This window comes from Nothoprocta perdicaria, unplaced genomic scaffold (assembly GCF_003342845.1).
Source record: "Nothoprocta perdicaria isolate Ctin4 unplaced genomic scaffold, notPer1 scaffold_117, whole genome shotgun sequence".
Taxonomy (NCBI): domain Eukaryota; kingdom Metazoa; phylum Chordata; class Aves; order Tinamiformes; family Tinamidae; genus Nothoprocta; species Nothoprocta perdicaria.
In genome coordinates this window covers 1,911,093-1,931,399 of record NW_020454283.1, presented here as the reverse complement: position 1 = coordinate 1,931,399, position 20,307 = coordinate 1,911,093, and the positions used below count along the sequence as shown (strand labels likewise).

Below are 20,307 nucleotides of genomic sequence, written 5' to 3'. Positions count from 1 at the left end.
AAAAAAAAAAAAAAAAAATTCTAAAACTATTAATTTACTCAAATTTACTCAGTTACTCAAATAAGTTTTGCTGTTTTCCCGCACCCTCCCCCTGATCCCTTGAGCTTCCGCACCCACTTCTTTTTTTCTCACAATTCCCAGGTTTTCTGGCGCTACCTTCAGTTGACCCCTTTGTGTTACCGCACCGAGGTGCGACGTCGGGCTCTCTCCGGAGGAACCCGTAGGGCTTCGGCAGCAGCAGCTTCCATGGGCGGACGCGGACTGGAACCGAAGCAGCTYGCCCCGTTGAGCAGCGGTGGCGGCAGTGAAGCTGCTCCCGCAGCGCAGCTGACGTTGCAGGCCGCCGTGGCAGCGCTCTTGGCAGCCTGTGGAGCAGCTCCTTCAAAGCTGCGTGAGTCACGTCCCTGCYGGCTACGGTGTCGGGGTGCGCAGGGCTAAGAAWCCAGATTCTCTAGAGAAGCTCTGCAAAGAATTAGGCTCGTTATACACTGCGTGCCAGCAAAGGCTTGCTGCAGTTCTTCCACTTTGGGATTATGGTTGTTTCTTCTCTTTCCCAAGTACTTGGGCAGCATGCAGATATCTTTAGCTCGTGATGCTTGATTCTCCCACACCATCAATTGAAATCTGTACTGTCATAATTCATTTTATCACTGTAAACAGGAGGCTGCTGCTAAGGGCAGCTGTGTTTTCTTCAAGTGGCTTCTCAGTCTTTAGCTTTCTCACTCTTTTTCAGCATTTTCTTTTGTGTGGAAAGAATACRCTTCATGTTATCTAGATGGATCTATAGTTCATAGAGGGAATATGGTATAATACTAATGAAGGGGATCTAAAAYATAACCCAGCTCTTGCACAATTTTATCTTTTTTTCCCCTCCTGGCCATATCTGTAATTACAGTCCTCCTTGTAAAGGGAGGCTACTCTTAACCTGGAGTGTTTGTCCATTAAAATTTGATGCTGTTATTACTGTCAGGAGGGGAAAAAACTAATGGGCCACATCACAGAGGATTAGAAGTCTTACAGATTATTGAACTGCAGCATAAAGAGCTTTTGTTTTATTTTGCTAGTCTGAAGCCATGTTAATAAGTAAGCTTGTCACAAGAACTGCGGCTTTTTAGTTATGTTTCTGTACTCTCATAACTCTACCCCAGAATAAACATACAACTGCTCTGGAGAAAACTACTTTACACAGCAACCTTTTCTTTTGTTGGGTTGTATTCTCTGCTCTGTTTGGGGTGAAAAGTAGTGTGTGTCGTGTGCTGGCCTAGGAGAATGAGCTCATACAAAAAGAGCAATAGAATCGACCCCTTTCTTCCTTCAACTTTGAGTTACGCTAGAAAAGCGATAGAAATTTATGGATGTTCTTGTGACTGCAGCAAAGCTGGCACCACAACCCAGGCTTCGTCGGGGGAAGGACAGCCGACGAGAAGAAAGGTTTGATGTAACCTGCGGTGTGTTATTTATTATCGCTTCGCAGCCCCCTGGAAAATGAACTTTAGGAGATTCTGAGCTGATGGCAACAGTGAACACAGAAAACGGGGAATCAGCAAATCCATTGTGTTGTGCTGACAGAAAGATACTGTTACAACACGCTTTAGCTGCCAACTTGCTGCAGTCACTCAATCCATCACGGTGGGCTGCTGGATCACAAGCCAGTGAAACTCAGCCTGGCGTGTTATTTTAGTCTTACATGGACTGTGAGATAAACGGGGCATGAACCAGCCCCCTGGCAGGGGGTCGACCCCTGGCGCCCTCATTAAAGTGCCAATCAAAAAGAGTAATGGAACGGGGAATGGAAAGCTGGCTTCTCCAGCGTGTTGCTGCTCTCTGTCCGAGCAACTTCCACAAGCCAAGGGAAACATTTTCCCACTGAATAGGAGCCAGCCTTCCCGAAATACCCTCCTTCTCCTCGACTTCGTAAGGCCAAATGCTGAAACTCTTCTGGATGTCTTGCTTGTGGCAAAACCCCAGCTCTTACCTGTCCTGCACACGTGTTAGGAAGATGAAGTTAGCAATTAGTTAGGAATTAGGAAGCTGATGAGTGCAGGGATGTAGATGCGTGTTGCTGTGCACTGTGCTGTGCTGGAGTTGATYGTTGACGGGTTAGTGGCATGGTTTTTATTGCAAATTGCTGGTATTTCAGGCTGGACTGATGTGATTCTCGAATGCTTGCTTTTCTCTCTGAAATGAGAAAGATTCTTAGGCTTTGCCCAGGTTCTTTCCAACTTTTGCCAGATCCCACAACAGATCTTGCAATAACGCCCTAATCCTGGAGTGAATCTGTAGTGAAGGCTCAGGCACTCGTGCAGTGCTAAGCTGTTTCTCATGGGTGATTAACTTTCCAAATAGGCCCATAGTTCTACTTTTACAGTGGCTGCTTAAGTTCTGCGTGCATCCAGCACTGACGATACTATGGGGATTTCTTTGCCTCCTGAGTGATGCCTCGTGGGTATCTGCTGGATAAAAAYGTATTTTCCGGGTTGCTTTCCTTTGTGTGGTAGCTACACAAGATATTAGCTAGTGAAAAGAAAAAGATAGGTGAATGTCTCTGAATTATGTGGATTTAGCACTCGAAATGAGAATGCTGAAAGTTTCCTGATGAGTTTGTAAAAATGTCAATATGGGCATTTCTGCAGTCCCCTTTTCTGGCTTTCTGTTTTGCTTGTTTGCTCTTAGCATGGTCCAGCTGCTTCCAGGGCAAGCGTGATGCCAGCAAGGCCTTGAGACCTGGTGTGGGGCAGTAACCTGGCGATCCAGGTACAAGGTTTTCATTTTTCTGTCTGAAAAGAGAGCAGGGGAGCTAATGAGTTCCGGTTTGAAGTATCCTTTTTCAGGGAAGAAAGGTGAACGTGAGAACAGTTCTGCGTCTGAATTGGGCAGAGCTGTGATTACGATTGGGAGTAAAACTGTGTCTCTGTCAAGTTTGTTCTGACAGACAGTCCTCCGGATTGTGGTGCCAATATCTCCTGGTTTCTAATGCCCCAGTGCTCATTTGCACAGCAGGAACCTATTTGAGTATATATATATTTTCCAACTGAAATCTTTAAAATTTCGGTAGTTCTAAGAGGGAGTATTATGAGATAGTATTGYTTGAAAGAAAGATTATATATGGTTTGAGTTATAGAAAAGACAGTGGCTCATTTTCCAGGTAGGCTGCAAGAAGACACATGATCCTAGAAGGGAGCACAATGCRACTGACTGTTCTCATTGCTGCTGCCCATTTTTATGTGTTTTCACCTGACTTCCTTGCCATGTTGCTCTTGCAGTAACTCCTTTTCTAGGGTGGTGTGAGGTGCAGTCTGACCACGCTACGCTTAAGACGTGCAAGTGGGAGCGAGATCTCAGGTTCTCACGCTGGCCTTGTACTTCAAAATGCGATTTCAGTCAAGACACGGAACTGTTCTCTAGTTTTTAGCATAACTGCCTGAGTTGGAGCCAAATCCTGCTCATTTGTACCCCGAGAGGCTTGTGTTGCTCCGGTGAAATGATGAATTCTCCCGTGCTAAGGCTGCACACACAGGTCGTGTAAAAGCCCCTCTGATGTCCAAGTTCATGTTTGCTGCTGCCGGGTCTGGACAGAATAGTGCTACCCCTTCCCTGCTAGTGCATTTTAGGCAAAGCCTACRTGGACATCGAGTGTAGCTCACTTTTAGATACGCTTGTGAGTATTGGAAGATGATTCCCGATTTTTCTTTCATTTGGAAAAATTTTGAGAGAGCTGCAGTATCCAGGGGGCGTTYTTGCCTGTGCTTCCAGGGTGCAGAAACAATTGTTCCAGAGCTCCTATCCACACTCCTTGTCCTTTGGGTGACCCATCCATTTGTTCAAAATGTAAACGCACAGGAAAGCTGTTTACTTCTCCCATGGCCTTTTAGTACTTTTGAGGCAGACCAGAAGAGGCCTGAGGTGCAAGGTTATTCTTATCTAGCGAGAACTGTTTGTGCTGGGCACATTGCTTGGGCAATAGGTTGTCAGTTACCAAAAAGAAAAAAAAAAAAAATCCTTGTCCAATACCAAAGTCCAATTGTATTCAGCCAACATAGCTGCACAACAGGCCATTAATAGAGCTGATATAATGCAGTCGGCATGCGCCTCTTATGTAACTGCATTTAGCTCCAAGTTTATTTTTATTTCTATACTAGAATGTCCTGCAGTTCCACTGAGGAAAACAGCAAAAAAAAGCTTTTTTTTTTTTTTTTTTTTTCCCCCCAATGTTTGTCAGTGGTTAATGAGTAACTTTTTTTTTTTCTGGGCAGCTGCATTTCGTCTGACTAGCACTGCACTGTTGTATCTATGAGACATGCAAGCCTAGCCACAGTGCACGGACCCAGCAGCGTGTGTGACACAGCCGGGGCTCGTTTGATGCACATTGGCCCRCTCCAGAAAAGCTGATGCTGGAAGAGCTGGGAAAGGAGGAGAGCTCAGGCTCAGTGACATTGCTCTGTGTCCTCTAGTAAGGAACCATTTTCCCAGCTAGGTAACACTGCCCTATTTTTGAGGCGGAGGGATTTGCACTGCCAAGATTCCTTCTGAAAAAAGCCTGGCATGGCAACTACCATAGCCCGAAGCTAAGCAAGCACTAATAAATTTGGACCAGTATCACAAGAGGGGAAATGAAAGTGTTTTGGCCTTAGCCCCCCACCACCACCACTGTTGATATTAAGGATCATAATGTGCATTGATTAAGGGTCTGCTGTGAAGCCTGAATTTTCTATAAGTCTGAATCCTGATTTTTTTTTTTTTTATATGGTGGGGTTTTTTTGTTTTGATATGTGTGTGGGGTTTTGTTTTYTCCACCTTGATCTTGTTTATAATAATTATTCTTTTAAGAATAGAGGAGCTGGGAGTATGGCCATCACTTTTCAAGACCTTGTGTGGGTATAGTGTGTGTGTGTATGTATACGTACACATATTTCCCTCCGCCCTATTCTTTGTGAGAAACCAAATTATGTAACTGGAGTTGGAAGTACTGTTGCATTAGCAAAATGTAGGGAAGGGATGGTGGGTGTTTTGTTTATTTGATTTTTTTTTTCCTTCTTTTCTTGTATTTACAGCTGTCTGTAACCAAAAGAGAGGGTGTTCCTGAAAACTCTGCTTTTTGTCCCTAGGTACCAGAAGTGAAATCAGTGGTAYTGGTGAGTAGGGGAATGGTCTACAAGGAGGAGAAACAGCAAGCAAGGCTGTTCTAGAGGAGTTGTCAATTGGTACTTTGTGCAATTAGGAAACAGGTTAGTGCTGAACTCTGCTTACTGCTTTCTCTTGTGAGATTAAGCTACCAAAAAGAGTTATATTTTATGCATCTGTCTCCCTCCCTCAATATTATATAAATATATATAAAAATATATAAAAAAAACCTATCACCAACTTCATGTAGAGGTTAGCAAATGAGCATGAACTAGCATTTTCATGCATGAACTGTATGTCATGGTCTAAAAAATACTATGTATTGGGAAGAAACTGTTCATTATAGGGGGTCTTTATGGGTCTGTAGGGGGTCCTGGGGGTGTCTGTGGGCCTCTATGGGAGTTCAGGGGTTCTTAGAGAGTCCTGTTGGGCATGTATGGGACTTATGCGGTCCTATGGAGAGCTATAGTGTCCTGTGGGTTCCCTGCAGAGTCCTGTTGGGTCCTCCAGGGTTTCTAAGGGGTCTCTATGGGACCTCTGCAGTCCTAGGAGGTGGTCCCTGTAGGGCCTACGGGGACTTAGGGGGTTATAGGGATCCTAGGGCGGTCYCTATGGGGCCTGTAAGGCCATACAGGATTATAGGGAGTCCTAAAGGGTCTCTATGGGGTGCTAGGGGATACTACAGGGGTTTCTAGGGGTCCTATGGCAACTTAGGGAGGTTCTGTGGGGTCCTACAGGGCTCTAAAGGGAGTCTCTTTGGGGTCTTCTGCAGGCCTATGGGATACTAAGGGGTCCTGTGTGGTTTTGGGGGGGTCATAGAGGGTCCTGTGCAGCCCTAGGGGGTCTTTATGGCATATCTGTGGCATCGTGGSGGGGCCTATRGGGGTCTCTTCGGGGCCTGTGGTTTCCTAGTGGATTGTAGAGGGTCTCTATGGGGTCCTCTGGAGTCCTAAAGTATCCTATGGGGCCCTATGGGGGCTCTGTGGGGCCCTATAGTGTCCTAAGGGGTCTCTCTGGGATCCTGGGGGCGTATAGTGGTCCAAGGGCGTCTCTGTGAGCTGGGGACAGCCCTATGGGGGCTTTAAGGGGTCCTACAGGACCCTATAGGGTCTCTCAGAGACCTGTGGGGTCCTGGTGAACACTCTTCCCCGCTCCCACCACCCGGTTTCTGAAATTATCAAGTCTTACACTTCTATTGTTACAGTTTTTCCACCTCTTCCCATGAAGTAAGGCTGACGATGACCGCCTTCCTAATGCGCATGTGTGAAGAATTTTGCATCATTTACTAAAGGGAATTATTAGGTTGTCTTATCTGCTTATAGCTTCTGTTTGAGTTCTCAAGAATTTGAGGGAAGTTGGAAACTTTCACTGATTCTCCACATCTTCTTAAAGCTAAAGTTATATTTATTCAATAATAAATAATCACAGGACAGGATCAGTCCTAGCCTAGTGACATCTCTACAGAGTCAATTAGATTCCATGGCACTGGGCTATGGTCTTTCAAGGTTTAAATTATATTTTATTTAGTCATTATCACCAAAGAAGTAGTTAAACTCTTTCCAAAAGGAAAACAGAAAAACAAATTATTTCATGATCTGTCTACAGTGGCTCCCCAAATCYGGGTAACTCACAGTGCAGTAGTGTCAAGCTGCTTCAGCTGTTGGCAGCTCAGCTCCTGCCTATTCGACTGCTGCAAAATCTAAGTATCCAAACCATTACCCTCTAACTTCTGAGGACAGATGGGACCAGTCTTTTTCTCCTGCCCATCCTATCTTACCAGCTTTTTCTGGCAACAAGAACTTYTATGGGACAGAGCAGCAGCAAGCCTCAGTGGCAGAGTCCAATGGGACAGGCAYGTTAAAGCAGCGTTGAGCCAATACACTTGTTAAACTCTACATTTTACTTAAAAAAAATACAAAGAAATATACAAAAGGGATGCATTAAATCAGTTTCATTTGTGTAATGGACCTTTATGGATTTTGATTTCCAGTCACAGACCMTATACACATCCACCGATAATATCATTTCCTCTTTAGACAGAAAACCTCTACCTTTCATGTTACAGGAGATAAAAATGGTTTTAAAAATATTCTTGTATRCCTTTATGAAAAGATATGAAAAGGAAACCTAATTGCAAGTGCAACTGTAGTGGACTTCTTATTTCAAGTCAAAAGTTTACAAGATAACACTTCAAGGAGGTTTCCCAAAATCTGCAAGAGATCTTGAAGAGTCTTGGGMAAATCATGTGCTCACCCTGCAGCCTTGCAGAGCAGATGCCACGTTGCATGCAGGCATTCAACAGAGACGCAGAACCACCACCAGAGAATAAACATGGTAACAAGAGCAAAAAAAAAAATCTCATCTGCAAGTCTATTCCCTCTGTTCATTACATATATATATTTTATGTATATATTTTAAAAACCCTTACAGTTCCATTAGTTTCCCTACCTTTGTGAATAAAGGTGTGACACACTCATTCCTCAATCTCTATCTCTGTTAAAACTGGTAAGACAAATACAGATTTGTTATAGCACTTGAAGTCTATTATTTTTATTATTTCAGAAAGTCTAACTTTGAAGAGGTTTCCACTAGGACAAGTAATGCAGTGATGTATATTTTTTGCAGGCTTTTCCAGTCCAAGCCAATGCTAGCAGCTTTCCACAGCAASTAGCCAACTATATGCACTTACTGCATCAGAACAGAGGGAAAAAATGAGGTTAAAAACCTCACTTTCCAAGGTTGTTCTCTTGAATTGTTCTTAAAACAACTTGGAAGCAGGGACCTCCAGACACGCAGACTTTGCAAAGTTTGAGTTCTTTAATCCAAACAGAATCAGGTTGTTTTCTGATACTTCAAAAAGGAAACTGAATCAGGGAGGCCTCACTGCAATATTTAACAAAACAATACAATTCTTTTATTAAAAAGGAGGAGGAAATTTTAGTAGAACAGCAGGTATGCATGCACTTAACTGTACCACTAATTTGGAAAACAAAACAAATAACAACAAAAAAACCCAGTGCATTCTTAGTGGTGTTGAACAGAGCTACAAACAACTGCAATTAACTCTTTTTTTTCTTTTTTTTTAACCTTTGTCTACACTCTTGTACTGTGAAAAGGAAAGAATAAGAATAGTTTCATTTAGTGCAATAGGACTCAGTATAGCTTCTTTGATTTCTTTACATAGTAAACAGATTTCTATATATACCAACACCGTGGTCTGTACTTCCTTATTTACATCAAACACTGTTTTACATATATACAGGTTAGCAAAATAGAAGAATTCTCCCAGAAACAGATGCATTTCAACTATATTTCGTTATATAACTAATGCTAAAACCAAAACCAAAGAGCAGCCCGACACACTTATTTTCTCACTCACAATAACTCCATTTCCAAAATTGTCTTTATTTCTTTCCAGTGTTGTGCTTGCTTTAGTTACAGAACACTATCACCTGCAGCGTGGCGCTTGCACTTCACGAGATACTTCAGGAGTCCAGCTCTAATTGCTCTTGATTTTCACTGAGTCTTAGCATAAGCTGTTGTTCATAATAAAGGCTCTTTGCATAGTTTATTTCTTGAGACAGCTTTACTGCAAGGACTTCAGATTTCACATGGACCTGCAAAGAGACCAGTTTGCTTTGTTAATGTAGCACTATTGTCTAAAACAGAATATAGCTTTCATATTAATTGAAAGGATTGGATTAGATCCGCTATGCTTGAAGTCTCCTCTAACAAACAGAAATGTTTAGTGACAATTTCTTTCCTCTTCAGTGCTGAGGCTCAAGTACTGAAGAAGTGAGAGCCTCATGCATGTAACTACAGGTATTTTAGGAAGACAGCAGGAACCTCTTGCAATAGTTGAAGTTACTTCCTTTGATTACCTTCCTACCTTTCATCTCGCTCGTCTGGAATATAAACTGACTCAGGTCAGGGGGGAGCTTGTAAATTTGTCTGTAAAACAGACCCCTGAGCAACTACTGTAAGGAAGCAAGAAAACTTTGATATGTTTAGCAGTGAGTTCTCATCAGCTTTTATATGCATGATATAAGGAGTCTTTTCAATCTGATATAGGAGTCTTTTCAGTCTTAGATAGTCTGCAGAGTGTATGCATGCGAGGGTATGTACAAGAGTGTATGTATGCAAGGAGAATGGAAAGCTTTAAGTAATAAGGCCTATAAATAGTCAGGATAAGACAAAACAGTTAGCTCAGTGTATGTACTGCAAAAATAAAAAGCCATTTTCAGCTACAGAAATATTTTTCCTATTTTAACTTCTGCCTTAAGACAGATTATAGATTTTTCTTTCCGCTTTCTTACAAGTTTAAGGAACAAGTTCTTCTGTCACCTAAACCTTTCTAGCAGCAGCTAGTTGCACTGTTAAAAAAACCACCTTTCATTGCTATGCAGCACAGGAAACCAAATGCTCAGGACTACAAACAGTTTTAGAAGAGTACATGCATTCAGGGGGTGGGGAAAAAAAAATCCCGGATGAGTGAAACCACAGGGGCTAGATCCTTACCATTGGTTTTTGTTGTGATGGGCCAGGCATTGCTACACCACTGCTTGTATTAACRGCTTTCTTCGTCAACTGTACATACACTTTGCCATGATCTTTGGAAACAAGGCAGTGGTAGAGATCATCGTACTTGACTTCCAGGAAGACGGCCTCGCGGTCTGCGTAGTCCCCGCTCTTCAGGAAATAAACAGCTTTAGATGAAATGAGAACACAATAGCTGTCTATGTTCTCCACAGCTATGAAGCTAGAGGGAGGAAGAAAAAAAAAAAAAAAGCACACATTTCTTAGAACTTGTTTTGTTTGAGATGACCTTTAAAGTTTTTCTGAGAAAAAAAGTGTATTTACAATTAATTTGTATTTACTGAAAACTGCTATAAAGAGAGAGCTGGTGAGGATGTCCTTGCACAGTTGAGAAAAAGAAATCATACTGTAGATCAAGTGTTACCACTAAGTGTCTGGCTTCTAGCTTTGGGCATAAAAAGCACATAGAAAAGCATCCTTTAACAAGGCTTAGGAAGAATAATTTTCTTGTATTTGAACACTGCAAACCCTGGTTTTGCAGCTGAATTGTAATCTTGGTTCCATTGCTGCCTATGTGAACAGTACACAGCTATTTATGATTACAGCATTATCCATCTATAATAAATTTCCACCTACTGTGCTTCATTTGGTCACATACTTCCCTTCCCAGTAAAAGCAAGGAACAAGTTTAACCTGCTGCCTGGATCAGTAGCTAGAAAAGAAAAATTAGCTGTTTAACAAGGTGGGTGAAAGGTTAAGCAGCAAGCAGATTTCCCCAGGGAGATTAGTCTGAGTGATGAATAGGAGAGGCAGAAAAGGTGAATTAAGATTGAGAATTATGATGTCCAAAAAGGTGATTGTGTAAAAATAGCAGTAAGGAATGCAAAAGTGAAATACGTATTTTTATATACAAACCCTTCTTCCCCACTCCAGATTTGCTACTAAAAAGAATCTTGTGGCATTTTAAAATACTGAAAGCTAGAACATTCAATTTGGGTTTATAACTCAGAAAAAGCCTCATGGAATAATTATAATCTGAGAATATAGCTATAATCTCATATAATAAATGGAATAATTATGCTCAGTCAACAGGCCATAAGGGTATAAACTTAGCTGTAAGATTCTCCTGATCTCACGTGGTTCAAATGCAGTGTTTTGTGAAATGCTGTTTCTACAAGTCTCTCCGCTGCCTCACTAATAATTGTGCAAAACAGTCTTCCAGTTACCAGCACTGGAGGAGTTACAATTCCAAAGCGACAGTCAGCTCTATCATTTAAGTAGCACGATGCACAGGTGACCATGAGCTGTATCTGAAGAAACCMTAAGCRATAATAGAATTTTTTAATAAAGACMGTGCAGACGGTCAGATCCTAGTTTCTTTTTGTGGTACGAAAGAATAATTCCAGGAATTTTATGTTAATCATTTTCTGAAAGATGTTATTTTGCACTGAACTTGTATTTTTCCTGCCACGTACCTCCTAGTGATGTTATCTTACAAATGCTCTTGCTTCCAAAAAATTGAAAAAGGCATATACACACATTCAAGGTAACAAACAACACTTTCATTTAAGTACTGAGAAGAGCACAGATATTTAAAAGGCCCTATAATACACTTTATATGAAAAACCATGATAAGGAATTGAACTGGAGGAATAAGATAGCAAAGTGTTTTTCTTTATGCAAAAGAAAACAGACAAATTTCTGCATTAAAAAAACAGGTGTAAGAGATTGTTAACAGTTTTGGAACAAAAGCAATTGTCTCAGTTTTCCTTCAGAGTTCAAAAATTTCAAAATATTAGATATGAAATCCTTATTTTTAAAACAACAGCATTATGGCCTGCAGATCAGCTCCTCTGCTTACAGCACACAGCCAGACAAGTACCGGTCAATGAGCATGGCAGATTTTGGCCCTCACTTAGGTCCGAGTCTAAAAGCAGAACCAGAAGGAGCCTGATACCATGCTGGCTACTCTGACTTTTTCCACCAYGAAAAGAAACATTAAAAGAGGGTGGTATTTTTCCATAAATTTATAATACAGTGTCACTGTTCTATGCAATTGCCGCTGCACAAAGTTAAGAAATTTTAGAGGGTTTTTAGAAATTTATAGGTATACACCCTCAGAAGAAAAGCTGCTTTCCTGATGTGTGGTATTGCAGTCTTTAGACTTCCATCATTATCGATGCAAAGCACCAAAAGCCACTCTCAGTTCCGCGGAAAAAAATGGGGAAATCAGCCTAAAGTGTTGGGTTTTGTTTCTTTTTAAGAGGATCAGATTGTGTCTCTGATTTTTCATACGAGGTTGTCACTGTTGTCATGTGTGTATTTTGAGAAATGGAAACAGAAGACAACAATTTTATGGCGAAGACTAGGAGGAACATTAGCTACATTTTGTTCTAAGTTTGAGTCGTATCATTATCCATTCTCTCTTGCCAGCACTTAATTCTCCATGCCTCGTTCTCAGTATTTAACCTTTTAAGATGTAAATTTAAATGCTACTTTTTTAAAAACAAATTAATACTTTTGTACTATTAAAAATCTCAAATTAATAAAAGAAAATAAAAAATTAAATGAAACATGATCCAGTAGAACAAAGCAGAAGCAACCAGATCTCTGGAGAATTTGTGGGTTTTTAATAACATCAGGGAGTAATTACACAATATTTTCCAGAAGTGCAACAGTGAGCCTAACTGGAAAAAAATGTGGAAACATTTAGTTAGAACAGTAGAGCAAGGTATTAAACCCCCTTTTATGGATTTAACTCTGAAGGAAAATATGCAAATAATCAGATCTTTAAATGTGTTTTTAGTTATGATACCAAGATAAAAGTCAGAGGCATGATTTTGTACTTATTTTCCATGACAAGAAATACTGTTTTCTTGTTGAGTGATGTTCCTAATGGTCAAGGTAATGCAAATGAACACTCAGTAAATGAACACTCTGCCTGTTAATCATAAGAGCCTCCTGACCTGCTCACAAGCTATACTTGTGAAAAGCTGATGCTAAAATTTTTGTTACAAATTGGCCTCTTCCAATTTCCCCTCTTAGAGCCAAGCTATACCCAGACGATATCAGAAAGTCTCTAAAATGAGGTGAAAACAGGACAGGAAAGGTACAAGGTCATAGGAGTGCAAGTAAGTGGCACACTACAGCCTTCCTTGTGGGCTGCTAAAGGCAACATCTACACGGGGCAAAAGGCTTTCAATGCCTGATTTTTTTTGCCCTGGAAGAGTTAAAATACCCTGCTGAACTTGTACAGCCCCCCCCTCTTAGGATGGCTTCACCATCATGTTTCATCTGTTGGAAACGAGTTCAATTACTTTGCCTTGGAAAGTGCTCTGAGGAATAACAAATCCAAGAACACAGCATTTTACCCTCGCCACTAAAGAAAAAGCTGTTTGGAGAACAGTGGTACAGAGGCCCCAGTGTAAGTAATGTACCTTAAAACCTAGTCCAGCAAACTCAYGCATCCTGTAGAAATGTACAGATACTTTCTTGGACATTAATTCCATACACATCTTTTCATACCCTTTAAAACTGATCGCTTACATGCTGTTTGCTTTTTGTTCAAATAATCAAGGCATTCAAGCATAGATGCTCCTTCAGTTTTGCACATATCACCCATTCAGGTTATTCAGTACAGTCTCTTCTGAGCCTGTCCTGCCCCCCTAAAGTGTATTTGCCAATTGTGTCAGTCTTTAAGTGCGAACAACTCGATCTCATGAGTATCATGCATCACAGGCTGAAGTTATTCTCTCACATGTCAACCAGGGCTACTTCAGAGTGCACAAACAAATGACCACTTCATGTATTGCTCTCACAGAGCAGCTCCTAACTTAGGCCTTCAGCTGTAAGAAACAGAAGACAGCAGAGATGGCTAACTGAAGAGATGCTAGTTTGGTCTGCACGTTGGTGTGGTGAAAGCGAGTATGAGCCTTTTCAAGAGGTACCTGTTTTATCAGAGCACAATGAGAACAAGACCTACTAACATGTTTCGGAGATTTCTTCTTCTGCAAAAACAGAGTGGGGCTGGGCTCACGGAAGTACAGGTGTCAGAAACGAAAGCTCTGACTTCCACAGACAGCACAAGCAAAATACAGGAGCCCTGTTGCAGTTGTGTTTGTGTAGTCAGTGAATAAAAGATGGTAGAAGCCATTAAGTGTTCGTGCTGTGCTGATAATCAGCATCGAATAAATGTGTGTGCGTGTGTGTGTGTGTGTAAAAATTTGGCCTCTCCTTCCCAAAACCAAAAAGAGCATGATAGCTACTCAGTATTTGTGTAAGCTGCTACTTACAACTCATCTTGGATGTTGTCAGTCAGTTTAAACAGCTGTTCTTGTCCTTCTGCTTGACTTTCTGAATAGCGGGGCAAGAGTCCTTGAGGTCCTCTGCAGCAGCGTGGCTTTCGCACCCTCTCAGCTTGTGTCCTGCATGCAAGATAGATGAAAAAAAATTACTTATGGCAACAGCAGTGCTTTTCCTTCCACTTAAACCCATTAGAACATAAGTTGTATTTATTCAAAATGCAAGGTCTTCATTAATACTCTCTATATGGAGTCTGTAATAGGAAGACATAGTGTCAGTTCATACAGTTTTGCATTTCAAAGAAATATTTTCTCAGTTTTATTCCCGTTAGGATGTATGGTAAATAGATATGAAAAAGCAATCTGAACTCAGCAGTCTACACATTTTCAGATATATATATTTAAATAGAGTTCTGTTGATTTGACTGTTTCTTCTCAGTTCTCTAGAGAAAGTGGAATACCCTGACCTACATAAAGCCCACGCTGATGGACAGTGTGTCATTAGGTGAAGAATTAAGGGCTATAGAAATAGGAGAGCTCAGTCATGTTTAAAATGAGAGGAGAGATGAAAGAGAGAAGAAAACYCACAGAACATCCATAAGCAGGTTTAACATATTTCTCTTGGGTCTACATAAAAATAAGTGAACAAAAAACAACCCCCAAAACTTCAACACACACATGGCCTAAGAGAGTTTGATACTGGCCATAGTGCTAAAGAACTGCAGGCTAGGTTCCTCCCTTAGCAGTATTTTGTTAAAAAACAATATTCCGAATTCCTTTAAGCCTTTGGAACGCCCTACCCCTGAAGAATTGTGTTACAGGCTGCCTAGCCCTGCTTTATTCTCTGCCCTTTCCCAATAGCATCACTCTGGGACTGCCTTTTTTTTTTTTCCCACCAAAATTTTTTTCCTATGTTTTCAAGCTATGGCTGTTGTTACTTATTTTCAAACCAAAGACACCACTTCTGGTTAGCACGCTGCTTGCTATCTTGATGCTTGGTAAAAGACGCTGTATGGTGAACTTGCTTTTATCCTTTTTTCATCAGAAGATTGGGAAAAGAATCCTCTGCAACAACGTGTTTTCTTTTTAAGCTGCTTGGCAGTAGCACGCTACAGTTCTTGCCTTCTAAGCTTTGCTTTCTGCAGATGTTTTCTCTGGAGTCTTGTTTCTGTGGTACCTTTCCCTCTCAGCAATCCTGTGCRAGACTTTCAACAAATGTACTCTTTTAAAATTTGTTTTCCTTTCTAATCCTGACAGACCTTTTTCTTTGCCTCTTTCCATCTTAGCTGCAGTAAATGTTCTTTGAAGAGAGTATTTCAAATGTCGTGCATGACTTGTATTTGTCTACATTTTGTTCTTAACAAGTGACTGAATTTAGTGCGTCTATCATTGACGTGTTTTGTACCAACAATGTATTTTGCAATAAAAGGTCTAGCCACCAAATATACTGGCTTTACAACCCAGCAGACTAAAACCTCAACCAATTTATACGGATCGTATATGGTAAGTTTGTTCCTGAGACTATATCACTGACCTGGTTTAACTAAGTTTATAGTGGCTCAGAAGCAGCACTTACCACTGGTACTTTTTGGAAAGAAACTTAGGAGAGACAGACAGCTGATGACTTCGGTGACTGCACTGCAGCTGAACTATGGCTATACTAAAAGTTCAATCATATATGAGAATGGAAATTCTCCAAATAAAAGAATGAGAGACAGCAGGAGCGTAATATTGCCAGAAAAATATAATCTGTCAAATTTTAGTTGCATTTCTGTTGGCAATTTTTCTTATAGATTTTAACATTATCTACTGTGAGATCAAACAAGACAAAAAATACATGACCATATAAATTCTGAGCTGGAAAAGCTCATTTTGCTAGTTTCCAGCTTTCAAGTATAAGTATATACATACACACACATATCTATTGCTTAAGCAGAACACTGTTGAATACTATGGAATATCAAGTAATATCTGTGCATTATAACATTTCCCAGATTAAGCATCTTGTGCCTCTCATGACCATAGAACGACCGTGTCATATTTCCAGTATTTCAACGGAAATGCAGTTATGTCTGCTGAAGCATATTCATGGAACCATGTTCTCAGAAACAGTGTGCACTTTTCTTTTACCTAGTAGTTGAAAGCCAATGTAGTTGAAAGCCAATGTGAACTTGCTGTTCTGTCTGTTAGGTTTTAAAAGCTTTACCAATTAACCTGTTCTTTTGGGACAAGCTTTTTTTCTCCCCCCATTTTGTCCCTCAGATTGTTGCCAAGAGACCCTCCTTTAACTACTTAACAAATAATAACCATTTCTTAGCTCTGCTTTGCAGGTTCTACTATGCAATTYTGAGTTTTGGTAAAACATATATTAATTAGGCATAGTGGTACGCATCCTACTTAAAAAAGAAAGCTATTAATGATCATTCAAATTTGCTGCACAGACATTCTTCCATTAGCAGCATTCATCTGAATCAGAGTAACTTAAACACAAAGTAAATAGATGATTTTCACAACCTATATATAATTTAAAATTAATCCACTGAAAAACAGCTGTACATAGGAGCTAGAACTTCAGTTCAGCTTCCATCTCTGTTATTGTCTAGTATTAACACTGCTGCACTATGGAACTCTTCTTTCCCTTAGATTTTCTAGTTACAGGCAAGGTTCTGTTAACACCTGTCACAGTTGCACAACAGTATCATTATATTCATATATATGTTTCTTACAGTATCATTATATTCATATATATGTTTCTTACAAAGTAGTAGTGAAAGCAAGCATTTGTCTTCAGGAAATGTGAAGTGTTACAGAAAAAACAAAAGGCTCCAACCAGCATTATACTGTTGCTCTTCCTTCACTTTCAAAACCAGCATAAGCATAAAATCTCATTTAACTCAGAAGCTCCCACTGTCTGTTAAACTGGTCAAAAGTACCAGCAGTTGTATCAACAAGTTTGAAGAGCAACTGAAGCTTAATGTACAGTTTCTAACTAGCTGCAGTAGCTACAGGCCAATCATTAGCTTTTCACTTGAACACTTTTTTACTATGCATTCAGGAAAGTTAGATAATGGAGCATTCAACCATTCAGTTGGAATGAGCAACAACACTGCATAATGGTTTTTGTATTAATAATCTTTCCGATAAGCATTCAACTGTGCTATTTAATCTGTAGCACCATGAGAAGAGGCATCTGAAGCAAGACTGCTGCAAAAAAATTAGGAAAGAATGAGGCTTTCAATCAGACCTATTTTGTGGAAACCAGGACATGAGAGAACACTGACAGGCTTCTAACGTCTGGCATAGAAGCAGGTCAGAGACTAAACAACAGTACCAGGCACTACGGTAGATTTCTGGCAGAGCTGGCAATTTGTGATTTATTTATTGTAAACCACATTAGTTAATATGGTGTTTATTGTCCCTATCACTCCTATGTGCTAAAACGTTCATCTTAGTGAGAACAGATAATTTCCATCTGAGCAAGAAGAAGGTCAGTTGCTTTTCAGTAAAGTGCCACCAGTGATAGCTTGAATTGCATTGATCCTCCCAGTCCATCAGCCCTTGGCAAACTACTCTGTTTGGTCTGGACAGCTAACAACATTCCACACTACTAGATTTTTTTTATTTTTTTAAATCTACAAATTTGTTCTACTGTCTCAAGTTACATTTTGTAAATAATAAGCAACACTGATGAAATGTAAAAAGCTGAAAATTTGCAAAGCAGAATGAACGGTGGTGTGCCCACATCTGTGTTACATTACACATGCACTCAACAGATTTGCTGATTCTTTTTTAATAAGCACACAAAAGCAACACAAGACAGAAATGCCCTTGTGTCCACTAGTCGCAGCAGGGAAGAGCGCTGCTGAATGGAGACACAAAGAGATTGGGAATGGTGTCAGAAGGTTGCAGTACACAGCACCGTTCTTCACTGTTGAGACAAAGCTGAACACTGGAGAATCTTATTTCAGCTGGCCATATGCACATTAAAAACTGAAATGCTTACATTACTGTAGCAGCGTTAATTGGCTGGCTTTTGCTTAACAAATCGTGGGATTCATGCTGGCCAGTTTTAGGTTAAAAGCTTTGTGATCAAGCAGATCACTGCCCCTGTAATGCAAGGAAGGTGTTTAGGTATGCACTGGTGCTAATTATTTACCAGCTTAGGAAAAAACCTCTTGATTGCATATAATGAGCTTCCATGGCTTTTACACATAAGGTTTTAAAGATTTTTTTTATTGTAAGTCAGAAATATTTGGATTGACCTTCTATTAGTTTTCAAATATCCATACCTTATTAGCACAGCCCAATAAGGAAGATAAAATATTATGACTTAAAGTGATTCCATAGACCATTTACCACATCCCTGAAGAGGCAGGTTTAGGAAAACAAAACAAAAACCAGATTTAGTAGTAGTTGGGAATTTCTCCTGGATTGTTACTTGGGCATTATGGATCAGGCTTTCAGTGCAGTCTGCATTAGAATCTTCCTTCTTGAGCCCTCCAAATTTCAGAACACRCTGCTTTGGCACGACAGAAGTCACGTTATACCTGTTCAAGCAATTATACCTGCTCAAGCAATTAACTAGCTCAAATGGTATAGCTCAAATTCTTTCAGAGTTTCTATCATAAACCTGTTTTTTCAGGTTTGTACAAAATTTATCTGTAAAACCTGCTCCAAGCCGTAACTTGACGTACTGACTTTCTGCCTGGAATTTTATTTTTTCTCCCTTGAAATAATTACAAAACAACCTTAGTTCAGACAAAGGAACAGGTAACAAGCCTAGGATAAAGTTCAATTGCTGCAAGCAGTTTGAAGAAATGACAGTCAATCTATTACACTGCAATATGAAATGGAAAATGACTGTTCCATAAATTCACTAAGTACTTTATCTAACGAGATAGTGCTTTGCATCTGTTACAAGAGATACAAGACTAAAATGCTTTGTCACAGTTCAAGACTGAATTCTACCTGCAGTCTTATACTAAGCATCATAGAATCATAGAATGCTTAAGGTTGGAAGGGACCTCAGAGGTCATCTAGTCCAACCCCCACTAGGTTTTTTTGCTAGAAAAAATAACCTCCAAGGTCAAGTAGTCTGTAGATGCACCAGAGTCTACAGATGATGCAGTTATAGCACAGCACTTAAGGACTAAGGACAGCAAATGAAAACAAATATGTAATTCCTGATACAGCCTGTATTTCTTCTTACACTTTCCCAAAACAAAAACAAACAAACAAACAAAACCTACTATTTCCATTACTTTTCACCTTGTTGAAGTTGTTCCCAGTTTCATATGGTGAATTTCTGAGATAAGTAGCAATGTTCTGTCTATAGTGAGCAAAGGGGACAGGTAGCATTATTTACTGTGTGCTGTTTTGTGCATCTGGGAGGATGAACATTAAATGATTTTTGCCCTGTTTCTGAAAAGCCATAAAAATTGTGTTTCGTAACTTGCATTYTGACTACTGCAATGCTATCTTGTAAAGAGTAAATACAGATGCCTCCTTTCCACTGTTGGGTCTTGAAGATACAGTTCTCAGGGAAAGCGCAGGAAGATAATTTCTTGAAGTCCTGCTACGTGAACCCAGAGAACTGGCACAGTTCTATCTGCTGAAATTCATTCAGCAGTTCAAATGCTTTTAAGCATTTTTTAAGCATTTTAAGCATTCACCAGACAAATGCTTTTAAGGTGTGTTACAGACACACATGCAGTGCAGTCAGTCTAAGTGTTGGATTTGGCATTAGARTATCTGAGTTAGCTGCAAAAATGTGTAAAATCATGAGCCAGACAGCTCCCCACTGACTGCATATCTGAGGAAGCTCATATACACTGTTTATTCCAGCAAATGCACGGAATATATTGTACTTGTTACGAGTGCTCCCAAAATGCTAGTTTCAGGCAGAAACATGCAAACAAGTGGTGCCTAGGGCTAAAACCTCCCACTTACTGTCAAATCCCTCCTCTTCTGAGGGATCTACCAGCTCAGATGCRGAAGACCTTTAGCTGACCCAGTATGCTCTTTAGAGAGCTACAGCATGCTGAAGAAGCAACTTTATCATGTAGGCTGTTCCTRCAAGCTTCCTGAAGATGGAGTTACCTCCCTCCCCCATTTCTTTTCTTCACAAGATCAAACCAAAATGAATACTGTTCATTGCACTTACATCTCTTCACACTTTAAGTTCAAAGGAAGTGAGAACTCAACTTTGCTCTCTTAAAACTAAGGCATCATGTGTTGCTGCTTTAAAAACAGACAAGTATCTGAATAAGCTTCTGCACATGTGTGCATATGAGCCAGCTGCGTGCCACTTAATTCATATTGTGCATTAACCAACGTTAACCTTTCCCAC

General features: G+C 40.2%; 1 protein-coding gene across 2 annotated transcripts in view; it reads right to left on the bottom strand.

Annotated features, from left to right (window-relative positions):
* Positions 1-7,042: 7,042 nt before the first annotated feature.
* VPS13D (vacuolar protein sorting 13 homolog D) overlaps positions 7,043-20,307 on the bottom strand; it is an 80,163-nt gene continuing 66,898 nt past the window's right edge. For both annotated transcript variants that reach the window (XM_026053679.1, XM_026053680.1), the window contains 3 exons: positions 13,950-14,081; positions 9,640-9,880; positions 7,043-8,738 (listed from right to left, as the gene is read on the bottom strand). In XM_026053679.1, the coding sequence (XP_025909464.1) occupies positions 8,607-8,738; positions 9,640-9,880; positions 13,950-14,081 (505 nt within the window). In that variant the 3' untranslated portion in view covers positions 7,043-8,606. The remainder of the gene's footprint in view (positions 8,739-9,639; positions 9,881-13,949; positions 14,082-20,307) is intronic.